The sequence below is a fragment of the Lissotriton vulgaris genome, unplaced genomic scaffold (genome assembly GCF_964263255.1).
Source record: "Lissotriton vulgaris unplaced genomic scaffold, aLisVul1.2 SCAFFOLD_1120, whole genome shotgun sequence".
NCBI lineage: Eukaryota > Metazoa > Chordata > Amphibia > Caudata > Salamandridae > Lissotriton > Lissotriton vulgaris.
In genome coordinates this window covers 201349-223803 of record NW_028250926.1, presented here as the reverse complement: position 1 = coordinate 223803, position 22455 = coordinate 201349, and the positions used below count along the sequence as shown (strand labels likewise).

At 48.2% G+C, this 22455-nt stretch overlaps 1 protein-coding gene across 3 annotated transcripts in view; it reads left to right on the top strand.

Annotated features, from left to right (window-relative positions):
* Positions 1-22455, top strand: part of LOC147663077 (monocarboxylate transporter 13-like) — a 217219-nt gene that overhangs the window by 102976 nt on the left and 91788 nt on the right. For 2 of the 3 annotated variants that reach the window (XM_086950698.1, XM_086950697.1), the window contains exon 2: positions 10685-10899. In XM_086950698.1, coding sequence (XP_086806824.1) covers positions 10695-10899 — 205 coding nt within the window. In that variant the 5' untranslated portion in view covers positions 10685-10694. The remainder of the gene's footprint in view (positions 1-10684; positions 10900-22455) is intronic. The other variant, XM_086950699.1, reaches the window with a different exon arrangement.

The window sequence follows — 22455 nt, the reverse complement described above, 5'->3', positions numbered from 1 at the left end:
TTTCTATTCATCTCTAGCAGAACCGGACACTGGGATTTCCAATGGCCGAATCCTTTGCAAAAGGCACACTGGTCATTGCTAATGTCTCTACGTCCAGTGTGGGGTGTTGGGGTGTGATCTTTAGGGGGTAGATTTCTGGGGGTGGTCGATTGGTAGTTCCCCCTTTGGTGTTCCCGTCCTACCGCTATACCCTGTATCTGGGCTATCATTACTCTTTCTTTCAAATCTTTCTTCTTTTTCTCGGACGCCCTATCATTCTCATTTTTCTGGTGCTCGTAATACTGAGCCATCTGAAGGATAGCTGCGGGTTTGGAGGCCCCCCAATTACTCTCACTCGTCTGCAGTTTTTGGGAGACCTCTTGTGATAGACCCTTTACATAATTTTGTACAAACAGGTGCTGTCCGGTTGCGGTGGTCATGTCTTGGCCACTGTAGTCGGAGAACACTGTCTCGAATCGGGAGAAGTATTCTGACACATCTTCCTGGGGTTTCTGTCGACAGGCCGTGACTATCGACCAATCTACCTTTTTCTCTGGGATCAGTGTCTTTAACTTCTGAACTAATTTGTCTGGGAGTTCTAGTATGTCCTTTACTGGTTTCCTTCCAGGCTCTCGCTGTCTATCTAGTTTACCGAGTTGGTCCCAGGTATGTCCAAACAGATCCGTGTGGTCAGCCTTCCGGATTTGCTTCCACACGTCAGCTGGCAGGCATAACCCGAAGAACAAGTCAATGTCCGCTAAAGTCATTATCGTCGAACCGAAGGCTGTGCCTAATTCGGTATAGAATGCTGTCGGGTTCTTTCTCAAATCGGGCAGAGTTTGTTTAAAGGTTAGGATATCTTGTCGGTCCCATGGTTGGTAAACCCAATTGTACACAACCCTCCCTTTTGCATCTGCATGATTAATATCATCGCTTGTTCCTTGGCCACGTGGCGGGATCCAGTAAGGGGCCGCTTCTCTGATGGGCATCATAGTATTGGCTACTTCTACTGAGGTCGTTTCAGGGACTGTAACCTTGGCTTCTGGTTTTTGTTCCGTGAGGTGGCGGAAGACCTCAAGCATCTGCATGAAGAGCTCCGTCGCCTCACATTCAGTCACATCTCCAACATCAATCTTCCTATACAGCGTTGTTAGTTTAGCGGGGCCCTTACTTTGATACCTATCCTCATATGCATTCAGGGTGTGGTAGCTGAATCGCAAAATGAAATGCCGTCTGTGGCTGTCGGCATGCGAATTATATATGTTCATTGTGTATTCTTCGCTCTCCCTTCGTTCTACTAATGTCTTTGCTATTTTGTCGATCCCATCCCGCTCATCTTTGCTCAACCTATTTGGTCTGGCTGGTGGTTGTTTGCTAGCCTCGGGGTCGTCTGACGATGTTGTTAATGTGGCTGGTGCGGAGGCCGTGAGGGCTGGTGCACTAGCGCGGAGGCCACTTTCGCTCGCACTTGGGGCTTGTAAGCTTTGTTGGCAGGGGGCATATGGAGGGGGCATATAGATGATTGGGGGACCTAGTAGTAACTCATCGTTCGTCCGTTGTTTGGAGGGCAATTCGGGGTAGAGCGCAGAGGGGGTCCTAATAGGGCATTGACCTGTCGACCCTGATTCTTGGTTTTGTGCAGCTTCTTTTCTTTCTTGTATTTCTTCTTCTAGTTGCTTAGCGGCTTGGTGGGCTGCCTTTCGTAATTCTTTCCCTATTTTTGCTTCTTCTCTTTTCTTTCGTTGTTCTGTTTCTTTGCGCCACATGCCAATACTATCGAGCATAGTGGGCGTGGTCTTATTTTTCTGGAGCGCTATTTCCAATGTTTTTATTTTATTTTCATCAAAGGAACCTATCAGTGGCCACTGACTTTCAGGGTTCTTTTTCGTATATTTATGCCATAGCTTAGTATAAGCTATGGCGACTAGTCCATGCTTAGTGAACATGTCCTTATTAGGGGTGCCTTCCAGTGGAGCCGGATGGTTCATCTCTAATAAGCGGTCCGGGCTGTACAGGCTACCAATCAGTGGGGAGAAGATAGGCATGACGAGTTACAACGGGGACAAAAGTCTGCACTACCTATCTTATCACGGCGGACAAAGACTAGACAGAATATTTCTATTCTACGTTGTTTGTCGGCGGTGAATACCTCAAAAGCACCAATACCGAACAATCAGTGTTCGGTCAATCAAACAATCAGTGGGGAGAATAAGTGGGCACGACGTGTTAAAGGTTTGCGTTACCCACTCTTTCTCTACCTGCAAAGAGAGACCTTGTTCTTCCCTGTTTGCAGACAGAGAATCTCCAGACAACAATCCACGAACGACAGTTCGGGAAAACAGTGGGGGAGGAAGATAGGCACGACGGATTACAATGGGGACAAAGGTCTGCGTTACCTATCCTTCACTGCTTGCAAAGAGAGAGCCTGTTGTTTTCTCCGTTTGCAGACGGTGAATCTCCAGAGGGTTCAACAAAGCGTAATACTAGTATTATCCAAACCAAACAATCATTTCTCAGTTTGTCGTGTCTACACGACCTTACCCGGACCGCATGGACGGTTTCCTGTCTTCTGAATCCAGCGCCCGATCGTCCTCTCTTCTTCGTGATGTTCGTGGCACTCCTGATGGTTCCCAGTCAGGACCGTAGATCACTCGAGAGAGGTCTGTTCGGAACTAGTGAAGGTCGGATGATCGGCTGTCAGACGAGGGTCTATCGGACACGAGCTCTCCCGATCGTTGCAGTCGTTCACTCTGTCGTCGGGACCTCTCCCACTGGATCCACGTGTCGCTGATGGGCCCCACGCTTTGGGACGCCAATTGTGGAAAAAGGTAGGGCTATGACCTTTCTCAAGATTTGCCCGGCGCTAACCGCCTTTGTACCATTCAAATTATCAAGCAATGAGGCAGGCGCCGGAGACCAGAAGGCAGGAAACAGAAGTTTTATTCCGACGGAGCAGAACACATCAGATCGGACAACAAGGTATCGTCTCGAGGTGCTCTAACAGCCTCTCTGAGGCCTGGCCTCTTATACACTGGTTTATGGCATGTGACCTTTCTTTATTACAATCATAACATTGTGAAGTAAGGAAAAAGACATCCCCATAATCCTCGTGTCAATCCCACCCCCATATACCTTCACAATAGAGGTCCTCAACCTGCTGATATGAGGAGGGGGTCATCACGCAGCTGAGTGTTTCGCCAAGTCTTAGGACGTGCGCGCCTGATCATATCCCAGGGGGTGGGGAGGCCCTGATCAACAGTGTGTCCTTTGAAGAGGGGCGATTGCATACAATGAGGGGCAGTAAATGGTATCTCCCGGCTTAGGCAATGGCCTCGGACCTGTGTGGACAGTCGGACACGGGGTAAGAGGTCATCAAAGGAGTGGTATTCATGCCGCGTGGACAATTGAGCTCGGAGGGAAGGTTCATCAACAGAGGGGCATTCATGGGAGGAGAGGAGGTGCTGGTCAGGCGCAGGCGTGACTCCCAAGGACAGGGTCATGCAGAAGGGTTATGCTCATGAGGGGGGAGGGAGGGGGAGCCAGGGCGCGCGGAGGATGCTTGCTGGGTCAGAGGGGCGCGCTGGCGATCGATCGTGGACAGGGAGACCATGATACCTAAAATGGCTGTCGTGCACGTCGTACGTGGGTGACAAGTTGGCGCAGATGATGTTTAGCTCGCAAACTAATATTCCACAACTGCTCTCACAGCCCACACTGCTCTCAGTCCACACAGCCCACAAAGCTCTCACAGCCCACACAGCTCTCACAGCCCACACAGCTCTCACAGCCCACACAGCCCACACAGCCCACACAGCCCACACAGCTCTCACAGCCCACACAGCACACACAGCCCACACAGCTCTCACAGCCCACACAGCTCTCACAGCCCACACAGCCCACACAGCCCACACAGCTCTCACAGCCCACACAGCCCACACAGCTCTCACAGCCCACACAGCCCTCACAGCCCACACAGCTCTCACAGCCCACACAGCCCACACAGCTCTCACAGCCCTCTACGCTTCACACACTCTGGAAAGGTGAGTTGCTTTTGCAAAAGGTGGAAATTTGGTGTGGTGAGTCTGAAATAAACAGGAGGCAAACACCCAGAATCACGAAAAGGTGTAAAGGCCCCCTATTCTCTTGTGATACCAAAGGCAGATCAGTTTGCAGAAAAGTGTATTATTCCATACACATCTGGAACCCACACAAGGTCCTAAGTACAAGCAGGTCAGCCAACAAGGATGACAGTTGTGTAAGCATGAGTGATAAACACTGCATCATTAACAAACCAGTATGCCGCCCATCATGTAGTAAAGAGGATTTCTGTAATGCTAGCCAAGTCAAGTCAAGTCAAGTTAAAATTTGTATAGCGCACTACTCGCCCAGAGGGTCTCAAGCCGCTTGAGGGAGGGGGAGTATGCTATTTGTCGAATATCCAGGTTTTGAGTTGTTTTCTGAAGGAGAGGTGGTTCTGTGTGAGGCGGAGGTGGGTGGGGAGAGAATTCCAGGTTTTGGCCGCTAAGTAAGAGAAAGATCTTCCTACCATGATGGATCTTTGGATGCGAGGAATCGCGGCGAGGGCCTGGTTGGACGATCGTAGTGGGCGGGTGGGGGTGTAGAAGGTCAGGCGCGTGTTGAGGTATTTGGGTCCTAGGTCGTAGAGGGCTTTTGTGCATGGGTGAGGAGACGGAACGTTATTCTCTTGTTGACGGGGAGACAGTGGAGTTCTCTCAGGTGACCGGATATGTGATTGTGGCGGGGGATGTCTAGGATGAGTCTGGCGGAGGCGTTCTGAATGCGTTGGAGTTTTTTCTGTAGTTTGGCTGTGGTTCCGGCGTAGAGGGTGTTACCGTAGTCTAGTCGGCTTGTGACAAGTGCTTGGGTGACCGTCTTTCTTGTTTCGGTGGGGATCCAGCGGAAGATCTTTTTGAGCATACGTAAGATGTTAAAACATGAAGATGAGATGACGTTGACTTGTCTGGTCATCGAGAGGGAGGAGTCTAGGATGAAGCCCAGGTTACGTGCGTGGTCAGTAGGTTTGGGTGCGCTGCCCAGGGCTGGTGGCCACCATGAGTCGTCCCAAGCAGAGGGGGATGATCCTAGGATGAGGACTTGTCTGAATTCAGTTTTAAACGGCTGTTCTTCATCCACTCGGCTACGTCTTTCATCCCTTCGTGTAGGTTGGTTTTGGCGGTGTTTGGGTCTTTGGTGAGGGAGAGGATCAGCTGGGTGTCGTCTGCGTAGGAGATGATGTTGAGGTTGTGTTGGCGCGCAATGGATGCGAGGGGGCTCATGTAGACGTTGAAGAGGGTGGGGCTGAGTGATGATCCTTGTGGTACGCCGCAGATGACTTCAGTGGCCTCTGATCTGAACGGGGGGAGACGGACTCTCTGAGTTCTTCCGGAGAGGAACGAGATGATCCAATCCAATGCTTTTCCTTGTATCCCGACGTTGCTGAGGCGTTGGATAAGGTGCTATGACAGACCGTGTCGAAGGCTGCAGAGAGGTCCAGTAGGATGAGGGCAGCTGTTTCTCCGTTGTCAAGTAGTGTTCGAATGTCGTCTGTGGCTGCGATAAAGGCGGTCTTGGTGCTGTGTTTGGCTCGGAAGCCGGACTGTGATGGGTCGAGGGAGCCGTTTGATACGAGGAAGGTGGCGAGCTGACTGTTGACGGTTTTCTCAATGACTTTGGCAGGGAATGGGAGCAGCGAAATGGGGCGGTAGTTCTTAAGTTCGGTGGGGTCTGCTCTGGGTTTCTTCAGGAGGGAGCTGAGTTCGGCATGTTTCCAACTTTCCGGGAAGGTGGCGGTGTTGAGGGAGCAGTTGATGGCATCTCGGAGATAGGGTGCGATGATGGAGTCGGCTTTGTTGAAGATGTGGTGGGGGCATGGGTCGGTTGGCGATCCGGAGTGGATGGAGTTCATTAAGCGGATGGTATCTTAAGTGCTGATTGGGTTCCAGGCGTAAAGGTTGGTGGTGGGGGGCTTCGGTTCGGAGGTAAGGGGGGTGGACTGGTTGCTGAAGCTGTTATGTATGTCCGCGATTTTGTTATGGAAGAACGAGGCTAGAGAGTCGCAGAGGTCTTGAGAGGGGGTGATGTCGTTGGTGCCGGCGGTGGGGTTGGTAAATTCTTTGACGATGTTGAAGAGTTCCTTGCTGTTGTAGGCGTTGTTGTCGAGTCGATCTTTAAATGCTGATTTTTTGGTGGATCGGATCAGCTGGTGGTGTTTGCGGGTGGCGTTCTTGAGGGCGGTCATGTTGTCTGTGGTTGGTTTTTTTTCGCCAGGCTTTCTCGAGGGTGCGGCAGGTCTTTTTGGATTTTTTAAGGTTGTCATTGAACCAGGGGGCTTTTTTGCTACCTGGCTTGTTTTGAAGGTTTTTCAAGGGTGCTAATTTGTCAGCGCTGTGGGTGATCCATTGTGTGAGGTTGATGGCTGCTTGATTTGGGTCCAATGATTTGGCCGGAGGGTTTTGGTATAGCGATGTGGCGAGCTGGTCAGTGGTAATTTTGTTCCAGTTTCTACGGGGGATTTGTTGTGGCTGGTGGTGGGTCGTGGTTTTTCTGTAGATGAAATGGACACATCTGTGGTCCGTCCAATGGAGTTCTGTGGCGTGATTGAAGGAGATGTGCTTGCTGGAGGAGAAGATTGGGTCGATCGTGTGTCCGGCGTGGTGGGTGGGGGTGTCTACCAGTTATTTGAGTCCTAGATTGGCGAGGTTGTCCAGAAGGGTGGTGGTGTTGCTGTCGTATATGACTTAGAATTATGAATAAATAGAACCTTTTTTTAAATAAATGATACATCAAGGTAATTCATGGTACCTTGATTGAAAATAATTGTTGGATTGGTCCCTCTGTACCTTCTCTTTCTTTATACATCAGTGATCGAGGGCTGCACTGTCTTTGTCCTTTGGAAATATCCAGTCACAGACTCGGGTTTTTTCTCCTACCAACTGATGCGAATAGGATTCATCCTTTCCTTAAAACTGTGACCAACCAATAGAAGGTGCGCAATACTACCAGATTAACAGTCACAGTCTCAGATCAGCTAAAGCGACAGTGATGAAGGGAAACCTCCGTTTGTAAAATGTCGAATACTAACAAAAAAAGGTACTTCATAGCGCTACATGGTCTATCCAGAGACGCTAGGAGCTATATAAAGGATACGTATATAAATAAGTTAGCATTTTGGGCCATACAAGGGGTAAGATACTGCTACATAAATACCAACGCAACACAATAACAGGCATTCATAGGGACAATAAAATAAAACAAATTAAAACAACACTTACCTTGCGCTTACTTGGGGATGCTGCGTGCACAAAGAAAGTTGTTTTTATTTTTTAAATTTTATTGTCCCTATTCCGTCGTCTGTCAACTTCCCTCCCTGCCGCACCCCCGCTCTTCCTTATCGCTCGTACTTGCACCGGACACGCCTGACTGAATCGGTATCTTATATATCAATGGTTAGTGACTGCAATCCAGGCACAGAGCATTGATTTTTACCTCCCATTCACAGGAGGTCGTATGCAGGCCAGGGCTTTAAGGGGGGCCTCGAAAGGGGGCTCTATTTTCGGGCCTCAAAGGTCAAAGTTAGGGTGACCAGACGTCCCAGTTTTTGTTTGGTCTTACTAGTGTGGGTAACATGTCTTGATAGTGAAATACTGCTAATTTCGTTTTTCCGCTATTGAAAGGCTATCTTGCCTATAGAATTACATGGGGAATACTGTGTACCAAGTTTACCTGCATATCTTCCCATAACAGCAAGATAGACATATGGAATCTGGTATCCCTGAACTCAGAATTTAATAACACATCCTTTAGTAAAGATGTTTTTTTAATTCTAAGTTTGGAAATAGCACTTTTAGAAAGTGGCTATTTTCCTGTTCAACCTTTCTGTGTGCCTCTGCCTGGTTGTGTATTGAGTGTCTGGTTTGTGAGTGACAGGGGCTGTGGGCGGCTCCAGGAGGCTGGCTGAGTCAGCACAAGGCTGAATAGACCCATCTGCATGTACTTTACATGCAGATGGGTGCACTCTGCCAGAGCACCTCTTCTTCCTTTGTGAGTGTGGGCCAGGACCATCAGACGCACCGCAGGAGGTGGAGCCAGCATTGTGACAGGCAGGCACAGCCCTATTGAGACCCAGGTGCTACTCCTCCCACCACTCTGGTGTGCCGTGCATTGGCTGGCAAAAGGTAGAAGGTCTGCTGAAGAAAATTGTTGTGAGAAACCCCAGCAAAATAGACACAGTGAATATCTTCAAGGGTTTGGGAAATCCTGCAATAGATTTCTAAGTAATGTAAATAATTGTTACATGTTTTAAAGTGTTTGGTATTTAATGGCTTATTCATACCGTTTTGCCTATTTTATTATCCTTTGCTGGATGCGACTTCATGATTTTCTTAAGCACACAATGCTAGTTATCTTGATTTAGACCACGCCCCTACTCGGATAGGCCACACCCCTTTAATAAATTTGCCACGTCTCTTTTAGAGCACCACCAGTTTTTTTCCCAATTAAAGCCCTGGTCGTATGCATTTGCAAGAGAAACAGGTCCCTTTGTGACCGCTCTTACCCTTTGTGAATGCAAAAAATAGTTTGTTGAAGAGTAGGCAGTCGGTCCACTCTTGAACAAGCATATAAAAAAATACTTTCCTTTTTGAGAGCAGTCCTTTTTCTTTTGAGGAAAACGGGCTGCATTAAAAAAAGTTGACTTTGTTTAAGGTCAGCCACAGATAAGATGGTCGGCTGGCCCCAGTAAGACTTCCATGCCTCTGATGACCTCCAATTGCAGTGAGTCGCTATTTGCAACCTTCCTCCTTAATTCTCAGTCAGTAGGTGTGATTGCGACCTACTACATTTCGGATATTTAGGAACTAACGTAACCTCCAAGTTTTCCAGGTCCATGACTGAGCAGATAGTCTAGTACTGCTTTTTTTGTTGAATTCTAGGACTTGCCATAATATTTATTCTAGAATAAAACCAAGAAAGCAAGTCCCAGATTTCTGAGGAAAAACAGCACTGGACTGACCTGTCACACATGGACATGGGACACTTGGCAGCAATGAACCAACATTTTAAAGCACAGGTAGGTTCCTAAAAGTCTTTACAGGTAGCACAAATACTTGTTGCCGTTTGTGACCTGATATCCATACATGCGGCCTACGGCTAGGATGCCTTACCAGTGGACGCATAAGTAACATAATATACTTCTGTCACTTAACACCCCCAATAAATACACATTGCTGAGCCAAAATATTACTTTTGATTGGGGAAAAATTGTTATATATCCAGACAACAGGTACCATGTAATGGGTAATAAATTACATATGGCCGCATATGTGTATAACGTGTCTAATGAGGAACCTTATACATTCCATTACATCATGGTATCTTGTCATATCCTGTTTTTATGGGAAGGAATGTCAATAGGGTGCATGTTCCAGGTTGAACTTGCCCTCAATATTTAATCACAGCTTCATTAGCATTTCTTCCTAATAAGAACACGTCTTTGAAATGTAAAGGTGTGACTTCATCCTGAAAAGAGCATCCCTCGTTCCTCCCTAAGCCCGCCTTCTCCAGTGACGCGCTCAGGTGTGACAGCAGTGCTCATCTTTGACATTAACCAACCACTAGTGGTAATGGGGTCACCCAGTATCCCTCAGCACCTGGCATTCGTAAGAAATCTACGGTGAATGCTGTTGGGTCAAACAATTTCTTCGTCGATTATGTTGAACTAAAGGTTTTCATTCAATTAATTCATCTTGGACTCGGAGTCCCAAAAAGCACCCCAAATCATATAAAAAAGAATACTCTTACAATGTAAATGTCAATAATCACTTATTGTTTTTATGTATGCAGAATAATAATATGGCTGCCACATATATCCCCTTGCGTGCTTCTGTCGGCCAACGGCCGTACCTCGCACTACCTTCGTAGTGCTGCGCACGTCCATTGGCCGACACGGCCCCGCCCTCTCGGCTAAACCACCACACCGAGTCAGAATTGCCGCCGCGGTTAAGCGGTTAAAGTTATTTATCAGCATTGATAAATACCTATTTATGTGACTGCCATATTATTATTTTTCATACATAAAAACAATAAGCGATTATTGACATCTATATTGTCATTGGGGTGCTTTTCGGGACTCTTCTGAGTCAAAGATGAATTAATTGAGTGAAAACTTTTAGTTCAACATAATTGACTAAGCATTGGTTTGACCCAACAGCATTCACTGTATCTTTGACATTAAGGCAGGCAGTGCTGAAGCCCAGCTTGGTCAGCCCAGTCCAGGCCTAAGAGAAGACTGGCTCGTTGGGCATGCGGAGGTGGGTGCTGCTTCCATCGGAGTGTTCCTGGGTGCCCGTCCTAAGGAGCGAGACTGCATCACACCATGACACTGAGGGAGCAATCTTTCCTACAAGGATCTGCTGAATATGTAGAATTCTTCATTAAAAAAAATGTTTTTTTTAATAGCACCCGAATCCTGTGTGCTAAAAATGTCAAACTAGACAATAGTTCCTCTGAGTGTGTTGCATAATTTGCTTTTAATCGTGCAGTATGTCTGCCTGTGTTCTTCCATAGCTTTTTATTATCAACACTGCTCTTCCTGACCGCCCTTTGGGTAACCAGGGCCTGTGAATAGTCTGTCTTTTCTTCTAGTGGGGCTGAGTAAAACCTCTTGTCTACCTCTCTGCCCCTACAGGTGCTGAGCCATGGCCCCCCACGTGCACCCAGAGCCCCCCGATGGCGGCTGGGGCTGGATGATCGTGCTGGCGGGCTTCATGCAGACGTCGCTGGTGTTTGGCGTTATCCGCTCCTTCGGTGTCTTCTTTGTGGAGTTTGTGCATCACTTCGATGAGCTGGCTGGACGCGTGTCCTGGATCACCTCCATTGGCATCGCCGTGCAGCAGTTCGCCAGTGAGTCCAGGTGTGGGGCTTGGGCTCTGGGCAACATCTGTGTACAGAGGGTAAATGCACGAACTGCAGGGTCTGGGCAGCATCTGTGTGCAGAGGGTTAATGCACCTGCTGCAGGGTCTGAGCAGCACCTGTGTGCAGAGGGTTAATGCACCTGCTGCAGGGTCTGGGCAGCACCTGCGTGCAGAGGGTGAATATGCATGTTAAAGAGTTCTGGGTACAGAAGTACTTGTGTTCCCCTCCGCTACAGCAAACTGGACACAGCAGCGATAGGCATTAGAGTGGTGGTGTACAGCTCAGGGTACCACTGAGGCCATTCCCTTTTCCCACTTGTAATGTGAACCAGTGGCGGCTGACACAGATCGGGGATGGCGGGCTTGTTGGGTGGTTGAGAGGAAAGGAAAAAATACACTTACCTTTTCACGGCCGCTTCACTCCTCCGCTTCTTTTCCCGACGAGTCCTGGAACGTAAGCAGGAAGCACACAGGGTCCAGTAAGCCAATCACGATGCTGCTGTCACCAAGACTGCAGCGTTGTGATTGGTCTGAGCTCTGTGGTTCTGCTCTCAGATGGGGACTATGAGCCCGAGCATAGTGTGCATGACTGTTTGGCCGGCCCAAGACAGCCAGCCAAACCATCATGCGCAGTTAGAAAGTGCCGCAAACACTCCTCCCCATGCTCTGTGAGCAGCTGTGCAACGCCCTGCAATACAGCCGCAGGAGGGAAAAATAAAATTATAATAACATTGTGTTATTATCATGTTATTTTTCCTTTTTTGCACTGCTGAAAAGCAGTAGGGTGACACTCCTCCACCTGGGCGGAGGAGCCGCATCTGATGTGAGCACAAGGGCCTAATACAGCGATGTATTTGTACACCTGATGTCAGTCTGGTTCCTCAGGGCCTGTGTGGACAGGGAAGTCTTGTAATAATTATTGCCACTGTCTTTGGTAATTCAGGAATTGGGTGTTACTGTGAGCTCACCAAGTTGCCAGTTACTTCCTGTTTTGGCTTTGACTCTTTGGTGGTAGCCATAGCCAAGGCTTCTTCTTGGAGGGAGGTGTGCAGCAGAATGTCTAGTTCAGGCAGTGCATGCATCACTCACTGTTGCTTTTATAAAAAGATACCAAACTTCTATAATTCTTAAGGTAATCCCTGCAGTACCATTAAAGGTTTATAGCATCAACATTTCAGGTCTGAATGCCTACCTAATTTTACCAATGCTTGTTCTCTTTTACTTCTATTATGATTTTCCAATGATGCATTTTTTCTTGATGTTGTGTTGCTGATAAATTATTGCAACTGTGCTCTACGCGGAATATTATGTCCAATAACAATTCTGTGTGCGTATGAAAAAGTCGTCATTTGTTCACATTTTGCTATTCCGTTGCTGAAAAACAATTCATAATGTTTTGAATTAACCATTGCATTTTCTTTCTGGTTGTTATTTTTCATGTGTTGTTTTATGTTCTAAGGGACAGATGTACGACCATTTCATTTAGTGCCTCGCAATTTGCGACACATTGTGAGTCCCAAATTGTGAGGTGCTAAATGAAATGAACAACAGTTTGTTTAACACTGCGATTCCCAAAGGAGTCGCAAATTGTGAGGCTCATTAATGTTTATGAACCTCTCACAATTTGTGAGTCCATTGGGAATGCCAGCACTCCCAGGGATGGTGGCCTGCTGGGCTCACAAGACCACCATGTCTGGGACTGCTTTTAAATAAAGCAATTTAAAAAAAAAATGCAGCCCGTTTTCCTTAAAGTAAAACAGGATGAATTAAAAAAAAAATAGAAAATGAAACGTTTTTGTTTTATTTTTTAAGGGCAGACAGTGGTCCCTGGGACCACTGCCTGCTCTTAAAAAATAATTTTGCATGCATTTGCAAAGGGGAAGAGGTCCCATTTGCGAATGCATTTGTGAGTGGTTTGCGACCGCAATTGCGGTTGCAAAACATTAGTACATGGTTTTGTGACTCGCTATTTGGAAGGGAAGAACCCTTCCAAATAGCAAGTCACAAAACCTATTTATCAAGTCGCAAATAAATTGCGACTCTCTAAATAGGCTTTGAACATGGCCCATGACTTTTTTTCATGCGCCAACGGGTTTCGCAAACCTGTTTGCGCATACAAATACGGGTCGTACATCTGGCCCTAAGTTTGTTTGAGGCATTTAAGCTGAGCTCATAGTAAACGTAAATATTGCCGACATAACCCTGTGTACATAGTCTTCCCACAAACAGAGTAGGATTTAAGTTTATTTTAAAAACCAAAAAAATATAAAAGTGCACTAAATCCCTTAAAAAAGTTTCTAACCTATCATTGAGTCTCCTTTAAAGCACATGCAAACTAGATTCTCCACGAAGGATAAAAAGCTAGATGAATTGAGCCGTGAATGGCATGCACAAACTAAGACATGTTTTCACCTGGCCAGAGGGTGTAGCTTTCAACAACAACATAATCAATACACAAGGACGCACATTCAAACTAAATATGTAGGACAGAAGAAGACGATAAGAGAGATAGTGTTAGAACATAGAGCCATCTTCCAGGTGGTCTGACCTACAATTCTGTCCCCGAATCCGCAAGCAATGCGTCCTCAACTTCCCCACCATACACCGGCATGAAAGTGCTCTCTCTGATGCCGGCCATCACAGTCGTTCCTGCACTGGGTTACACCAATCCGCTGGTTGAGGTGGTCGAAGTCCCCCCCCACTGAGCAGCGAGCCACTAGATCTCAGCTTGGAAGGTTGCCAGATCAACATACCGCATCGATTCCAGCAGCACCTCCATTCGGTGCTAGAATCCCCTGATGTTTGATCCCCCCATCCATCATATGCAGCTCATCGAGCCCCAGTGGCACTGGGAGCATACACTCCAACCATTCTGAGTAATCTCAGGTAACTGGGAGGTTCATAGCGGTTCTGGTTAATGACACCACAGGGCAGGGGGTTGGAGTGGGAGGTACCAGCATTCCGGGGTCCGACATCATGGGGGGAGCTGCAGGGTACACTTCCCCTGGGTATGCTCGGACTGCAGAAGTAACAACAGGAAGTGAGGGACGACAAGTTCCTTCTAAGGAGAACCACACACAGCACCGAGTAAATGAGGTAGCTTAGGTGGGAGTTGAAAGAGAGGCACAGGTTGAGAATGGAGAGAGAAAGAGCTCTCACCTGGGGGGGCACAGGGAGAACAGCTCCACGCACCGCCCCTGAGAAGAGCACAGAGAGGAGCCCAAAATAGAACCAGAAGGGAGGTCGCTATTGATAACTCAACCGTATCATCAGCGAAGAGAGGGGCCGACCAAGAAGTAAGATCTCAAGGTAGCCTAGCCCAATGGCAATTAAAACATAGGAAAATCAGAATGGCACCTCTGGGTTCACACGAGGAGAGCAGCAACAATGACGTCTGCAGCTCCCCCACGAAAGTTCCGTTCATACAAGCTGACCACTAAAGAGAGTGTTGAGAGAAGAAGGCAAGGTCTTTGTGTGACCATTTTGTCACCTCCTAGCCTGCTGGATCAAAAGGGAGCGTCAATTGATAGACCCTGGCCGGAGAGTGTATCCTTTGAGCCAAGGGACATGGCCATTGCAGAACATTGCATCCGGCACGCAGGGGGAGATCCCAAATCGAACTTCCTCTACATGCAGAAATACCTAAAAAATGGGAGTGCTATGTCGGAGAAAAGCCAGCGCAACGGCTCCAAGCCAAAATATGCCTGTTGTTACAAAAAGGCACATCAGGGAGCATCTATGGGCCATGGGCTCAGATGGACAAAGAAAGGCTTAGGGCCAAACTGCTCCCATTGATGAAGGGGGAGTAAAAATAGATCTCATGTTTTGAGAAAAACACTTCAGGAATAAACCTAGCAATAGGCGGTGTCAAGAGTCTGCTCAGCAGCCTCAACAGAGAGCAGGTTAACCCGTGGCGGCTGCCCCCGATGTGGAATGGGTGGGATAGAAAAAGAAATGAAAACATACTTTACTGCCGGCCGCTGCCTCGCCTTGCCTCCGTCCTCTTCTGTTCCTCCTTAAAGCAGGAAGCACACACAGGCTCCCCTAAACCAATCACGACAATGCTATCACCATGACTGCGGCATTGTGATTGGTCTGAGAGCCATGGTTTGGCGCTCAGAAGGGGACTATTAGCCTGTCCATGCTGCCCACCCAGGCTGCAATACAGCCTGGCTGGAGAACATGCAAAGTGCACATGACTGTATGCTCGGCCCAAGACGGCTGCCCAAACCGTTATGCTCACTTAAGTGCCCCAATCACTCCTCCCGTGCTGGCTGTGATGACAGCACAGCCCTCCCCGCCCCATAAAACTGCCTGACAACGGAAAAATGAAATGATACAAGCATAATGTTATTATCATTTGATTTTTCTTTTTTCCACTGCTCAAAGAGAGGTGAGGCAGAGGGCAGCTCTCCTCTGCCTTAGGGGAGGAGCTACCGCTGAGTTTTCCTGAGCCCACATCTCAGCAGTCATGCTGCCCAATACTGAGCACGAAGAGGCTGCATTCATTTCGTGCAGACATGAGCTATGGACAGCCCTTAGGGAAATGTTCCCTGACCAGCCTGATGAAGGAGGATTGATGGCAGACAGCATGAAGTCTGTGGAAACCATGACCAATTTTCTAGACAGAATGAGGGAATGATGGGGAAAGAAGATAGGACAGCAACGAACCGATTCAGGCTTCCAGGTTGCTTTCTTCTACAATATCCTCAAAAAATGACTGCCCACCAAAATAGTTGTCTAGATAACGTAGTAGGATTAGACACCAAATCTTGTCGGGAAATACAGGCCCACCTATTACATTACTACAGAAAGAAGCAGGAAAAGGACAGGGAAAAGCAGGAAAAAGCCAAACAAGACATTGCCAAGCTGGTCCAACATAAATTTAAAAAGACTGTCCATTAGGGGCTGCCTTGGCCGCTGGAGAGACCCTTTACACTTTGGTCTACAACCAGTCTCGAAAGGAGCTCTGCCTCCGAACCTCAGAGGGTTTCCACACAGTCCATCAGAGGTCAGAGATGCTATTTAGAGAGTGCTGCTACTGCCACCGAGTGGGCCACATGACCCGGATGGGCCACAGGACAGACCAATTCTGCCTGAAAGGTTATCAGGAGCAGAGAGCAATAAGCCTGGGCCAGGCCCGGCAAAATCCCTGTCCACAAAACCAGCACATTCAGCCACAAGGAAATTAGTTAGCAAACACACTACTGCAACAAGGACCAGGTGGTATCCAAACACATGACAACAGCAGCAGGCAGGTAACCTAGCCCAGCAAGGACTGAGGCCACCGCCTCGGCAGGGAGGGATGACTGTCTATGGAGGCAATACCTTTACCCGATCACCCATTCCAAATGTGTAGTGAGCATAAAGAGACAGCCAATGTGACACATCCACCTCATACTCACTTCAGAAAGCATACCTCCAACAACAAAGACTAGTGACACATAAATTGGATGGAAAACTCAAGCCTTTACTTGCACTCAGGAAGGACTTCTGGTTGCTACATGAAATGTGGACCCAGAATCCTTGCCAAAGCTCCCCATTCGTGTGGCTGCAGGGACATAGGCCCCACTCTGCTGCTGGTACTCCGGGCAGAGTTGGCTGGCCATGCCCACAAGGGGGAGGGCAGTCTCACGAGGGGGCGGGGTGGCCCCCGACCATCGCATAAAAACAGACACCCAGATCCCCTCATAGTCAAGTCAAGTCACGTCGAGATTTATATAGCGCGCTACATTCCCAAAGGGTCTCAAGGCGCTTGAAGAAGGGGGGGGGGGAGTTACTTGCCGAATATCCAAGTTTTAAGTTGCTTTCTGAATGCTAGGTGGTTCTGAGTAAGGCGGAGGTGAGTGGGAAGAGAGTTCCAGGTTTTAGCTGCCAGGTAGGAGAAGGATCTACCTCCCATGGTGGCTTTGTTGATGCGAGGTACAGTGGCAAGGGCTTGGTTGGAGGATCGTAGCTGACGGGAGGGGGTGTAGAAAGACAGTCGTGTGTTGAGGCATTCGGGTCCAAGTTCGTAAAGTGCTTTGTGTGCGTGGGTTAAGAGGCGGAAAGTAATCCTCTTATTTACGGGGAGCCAGTGGAGGTTTTTCAGGTGACCAGAGATGTGTTCTTTACGCGGGATGTCTAGTATGAGCCTGGCTGAAGCGTTCTGGATGCGTTGGAGTTTTTTCTGGAGTTTTGCGGAGGTGCCGGCGTATAGGGTGTTTCCATAGTCCAGGCGGCTCGTGACCAGTGCGTGGGTGACCGTTTTTCTAGTTTCGGTGGGGATCCAGTGAAATGTTTTTTTGAGCATGCGAAGAATGTTGAAGCAAGATGATGAGACGGCGTTGACTTGTCTGGTCATCGAGAGTGAGGAGTCCAGGATGACGCCCAGGTTCCGTGCGTGGTCCGTCGGGATGGGTGCTTTTCCAAGGGCCTCTGGCCACCAAGAGTCATCCCAGGCGGAGGGGGAGGTGCCTAAGATGAGGACTTCTGTTTTGTCTGAGTTAAGTTTCAGACGGCTGTGCTTCATCCACTCGGCAACTTCTTTCATACCTTCGTGTAAGTTGTTTTTGGCGGTGTTAGGGTCTTTGGTGAGTGAGAGGATCAGTTGAGTGTCGTCAGCGTAGGAGATGATGTTGAGGTTGTGTTGGCGAGCGATAGTTGCAAGGGGGCTCATGTACACGTTGAAGAGGGTGGGGCTGAGTGACGATCCTTGCGGCACGCCGCAGATGACTTCCGAGGCCTCTGACTTGAATGGAGGGAGCCGGACTCTCTGAGTTCTTCCGGTGAGGAACGAGGTGATCCATTCCAGTGCTTTTCCTTGGATTCCGATGTTTCTGAGGCGCTGTAGCAGGGTGCTATGGCAGACTGTGTCGAAGGCTGCGGAGAGGTCAAGGAGGATGAGGGCGACTGTGTCTCCATTGTCCAATAGAGTTCGGATGTCGTCAGTTGCAGCGATGAGTGCGGTCTCAGTGCTGTGTTTGGCTCGGAATCCGGACTGTGAGGGGTCGAGGGATTTGTTGCTTTCGAGGAAGGTGGCAAGCTGGTTGTTGACAGCTTTCTCGATGACTTCGGCCGGGAAAGGAAGAAGCGAGATGGGGCGGTAGTTTTTGAGTTCGGTGGGGTCCGCTGTGGGTTTTTTCAGAAGGGCGCTGAGTTCTGCGTGTTTCCAGCTTTCCGGGAAGGTGGCGGTGTTGAGGGAGCAGTTGATGACATCTCGGAGGTGTGGAGCTATGATGGAGTCTACTTTGTTGAAGATGTGGTGAGGGCATGGGTCAGTTGGGGATCCTGAGTGGATGGAGTTCATCAGGCGGATGGTGTCCTCAGTGGAGATTGGGTTCCAGTCATTAAGGATGTTCAAGGGGGGTGAAGGTCCTGCAGAGGGTTGAGTGGGTTGGTCTCCGGGTCGGTTGTCGAAGCTGTTGTGGATGTTTGCGATTTTGTTGTGGAAGATCGAAGCTAGGGAGTCGCAGAGGGCTTGAGAGGGGGTGATGTCGTTGGAGTTGGCTGATGGGTTGGTAAATTCTTTGACGATGTTGAATAATTCCTTGCTGTTGTGGGCGTTGTTATCTAGTCGGTCTTTGAAAGCGGCTTTCTTGGCAGACCGGATTAGTTGGTGGTGTATGCGGGTGGCGTTTTTGAAGGCGTCCTTGGTGCTGGTGTTTGGGTCTTTTTTCCAGGCCTTCTCGAGGGAGCGACAGAGTTTCTTGGATTTCTTAAGATCATCGTTGAACCAGGGGGCGTGTTTGCTGCCTAGTTTGATTTGACGTTTTTTTAATGGTGCTAGGATGTCGGCGCTGTTGGATAGCCATTGGGTGAAGTTAATGGCTGCTTGGTCGGGGTTTGAAGAGTGGACAGGAGGATATAGAAGGAGCGATGAGGAGATCTGGTCGATGGTGAGTTTGTTCCAATTTCTACGCAGGGTGGGTTGAGGGTGGTTGTGGATTGTGGTCTTATTGTAGGTAAAGTGAACGCATCTGTGGTCCGTCCAGTGAGGAGCTGTGGTGTGGCTGAATGAGACATGTTTGCTGGAGGTGAAGATAGGGTCAAGTGTGTGACCTGCAATGTGGGTGGGGGAAGTGACAAGTTGTTTGAGTCCGAGGTTTGCGAGGTTGTCCAGAAGGGTGGTGGCGCTGTTGTCATTGTTCTTTTCCAGGTGAAAATTGAGGTCTCCCAATAGGATGTAGTCCTCGGAGGGGAGGGCGTGTGGGGTGACAAAGTCAGTGATGGCGTCACTGAATTGTGCACGGGGACCTGGAGGCCGGTGGAGGAGGGTGCCTCGGAGTGTGGTCTTGGGATCGGTGTGGATCTGGAAGTGGAGGTGTTCGGCGCTGGCAAGGTTGACGTCTGAGCTGGTTGAGATGCAAATGAGCCCCTGATCGAAAGGACCCCATTCGTCAACATATAGGCCTCCAGCTAATGGAGGCCCCCCTTTTAGTTCTAAAACGAGGCAATGTTCCAAGGACTGTAAACTGGGTTTTCCAAACAGGTGGGATGTTGAGATGTGCCATAAAAACTCCATAGTTCACACACAAATAAGCAACACTTTAGCACCAAGTCAGCAGGTAAATACACCAAGGCAATCAACCGTCCTAGTTCATTAGCCGCAGCACGACAAGTCCCAGCCGCATACCTGATTCCCGTCTTAAGCTAGATGCTTCCTTCTCTGCCCTAATGCTTCCAAAAATCCAAAGTCTGCTCATCGGATCATTTCCCTCCAAAAGAGCGAGAATAGCCTGTCACCGGGTAAGAAGTCCCTGATTCCCTCCTAGGGCAGAAGACCTCCCAGATCCAAGGGAGAGGGGCGACGGGAGGGAAAGGAGTTCTGTAGATGACCATCGCAGGCCCCACACAAGGTGCACGGATATTGTCGAAGCATATAACACAGGGCCGCACGAACATCGAATTGAAATAAGCCCCCAGGTCTGCAACAAAAGGAAGAGTGCTACTGGAGTGTCCCTTTTAAAGGACAGGTTCTCTCACCCACACAAAGGTGGTATGCTTCATCAAAGGGTAACTTCATCGCGTTATGTAAATGTTTTGATAAGCACAAAGTTGTGTTGAGCTGTTGGTTACTGATAATCGTGAAAACCCTGATTCAGTTCCAGAACCTTTCCTGGTGCCTATATATGAGTGCTACAGTGTGTTTCACTAATTCAAGTTGATTTTGTTTTGGAACATGTTGTTTCTTTCAGGTAAAGTACCAGTGGATCCCTGACACAGTGGACTTCCACTTCAACCACTGCTTTCGTATATGGCAATTTGTTTTTTATCACTTTTTTCATATAATTTTGTTTACTTATAACCTTTCAGAAGCTTCTATAAGGTCCTGAAAAAGGCAGCCACACCTCTGTTGAGGTTATTAGGCTAAAACATGTCACCCTATTTTTCACTTTATGGCAGGTTGAATTATTTTCTGTTCTAGCATGGTGTTGGAAATGTCCCTTTTTGCAGGGTTATCCCCAAACGTTTTGCTTCTTCCTCCCTTGTTTTTCCTGACCTGTGGCTGTTGGCTATAGAACTCTGGGCACTTTGCCACTGCTGATCAGTGCTAAAGTGCATATTTGTTTTACCAGTAGGTCCCTAGTAAAGGGCACTGAGTGTGCCAGGGCTGGTAATTCAAATGCTACTAGTGGGCCTGCAGCACTGATTGTGCCACCCACATGAGTAGCCCTAAAATGGTGTCTCAGGCCTGCCACTGCAGTGCCTGTGGGCAGTTGCTAACTGCCATGTTGTCCTGGCCAGTGTACACACTTGCCAGGCCTGACCTTTCCTTTTCTTACACATTGGACACCCCTATGGTAGGCCCAAGGTACCTCCCTGGGCAGGGCGCAGTGTATGTGAAAGGTAGGACATGTTCTAGTGTGGGTAACTTGTCCTGATAGTGAAATACTGCCAATTTCGTTTTTACACGTGGGGGCACAGAGCAGCTTTTCAACCCCCACCGGTATGCCACAGTAAAACAAGTACTACATGAGAATCTAGGGAGGCGCCCAGCGAGCAACAAGAAGAAGCCCAAAAGTAGCCCAAAATGAAGCTTCCAGAAAAAGCACAGAGTCAAAACTCCCAAAACCATTCGGGAAAACCTCGCTACACCCCACGTGCAGGGACCAGAGGGGCATACACATGTCTTCAGGACACATTGAAATTACCCTGAAAATGGCAACACGCCCCTTCCTTTCACAGCACATCACAGCTTTGTAGGTCAAAAGGTACCATCTGCATTGAGAAAACTATACACATGCACATGTTAGGGAATGTAGGTTATTAGAGGGCCAATAATGCCCATGAAAACGATAGTTAAGTAAAAAGAGTCACCCATGAAGATCACCCCACTGAAACGCTCACCTCTGTCACGGTGAGGGGGGAGGGCCAAATGACCCAAAAATAAAACTCAGACAGTCCGTGACTAAACACTCACCATTGCTTAAATAGTTGACCCAGCTGGGGCCACCTTCCGGTATCCCGCTAAAAAGTTTAGCAAAATGAATGTACAGAATACGCTCCTGAAAGAAAAAGCACAGGAATTCCCTGAAACTGAATGATGATATGTTTTTTCTAAGCTGACCTACAACCCACAGCTCTTATCCAACAAGTCTACAATCGAACAATAAGTGCACCACCTTTACTGTGGTTCTTCACCTCTTCAGCCACAGACTTCCCAAACCTCAACAAGGCCCAAGTGTTCAAGCAAAAGACCACAGACAATTTTTTAATGGATATTTTTGACAACAGACTCTTTACACTGTGCCACAGACTTCCGAAACCTCGACAAGGCCAAAGTGTTTCATTTTTCACTATTGAAAGGCTATCTTGCCCATAGGTTAGAATGGGGAATGCTGTGTATCAAATTTACCTGCATGTCTTCGCATAGCGGCAAGATAGACAAATGAAGTCTGGTATCCCTGAACTCAGAATTTGATAACGCATCTTTTAGGAAAGATGGTTTATATTATATCTAAGAAGGTCTCTTGTGGGTTTTAGCAGAGCGGCCCCGTACCTCAAGATCCTAGTGGTAAGGGATCACATCATCAGCAACCAGCTCTTCTGCATGCGAAGCACCATCAAGTGTGTTTTTATGCTCTTGTGCAAAGCAATATAAAACGCGCCCAAAGACAGAACTTGGCCGCAGCTGCATGTATGTTATGTCTAGGAACGTGCGAAGATCAGTGCTCACAACAACCACTGTGTTGAGATATCCCTGAAGGTCTCAGCACTCACTGTACAGACACAGCTCTCCAAGCAAGGCTGATATCAGTGTAACAACATATTATTGGTTCGGCGCAGGTTGCGCATGGTTCTAAACACGCCTACATTTCCTCTTGTGCCATTGTGGTAGGTGCCATGGTGAACGATGAGTTCAAGTCCAGAGTCGTGCACACGCAGCCTCTAGGGGACTGCACCGCACAATTGGCAGAGCTTCGGGCTCTGATGCTTGCATTGGAGTACGCAGATCCTAGTGTGACAACGCTTATCGTAAGTGATTCTTACTACTGTTTCCAGTCCTACAATGAGTACTTGTTCTTTTGGATTCAGAATGATTTTCGTGATTCCAAAGGTAGC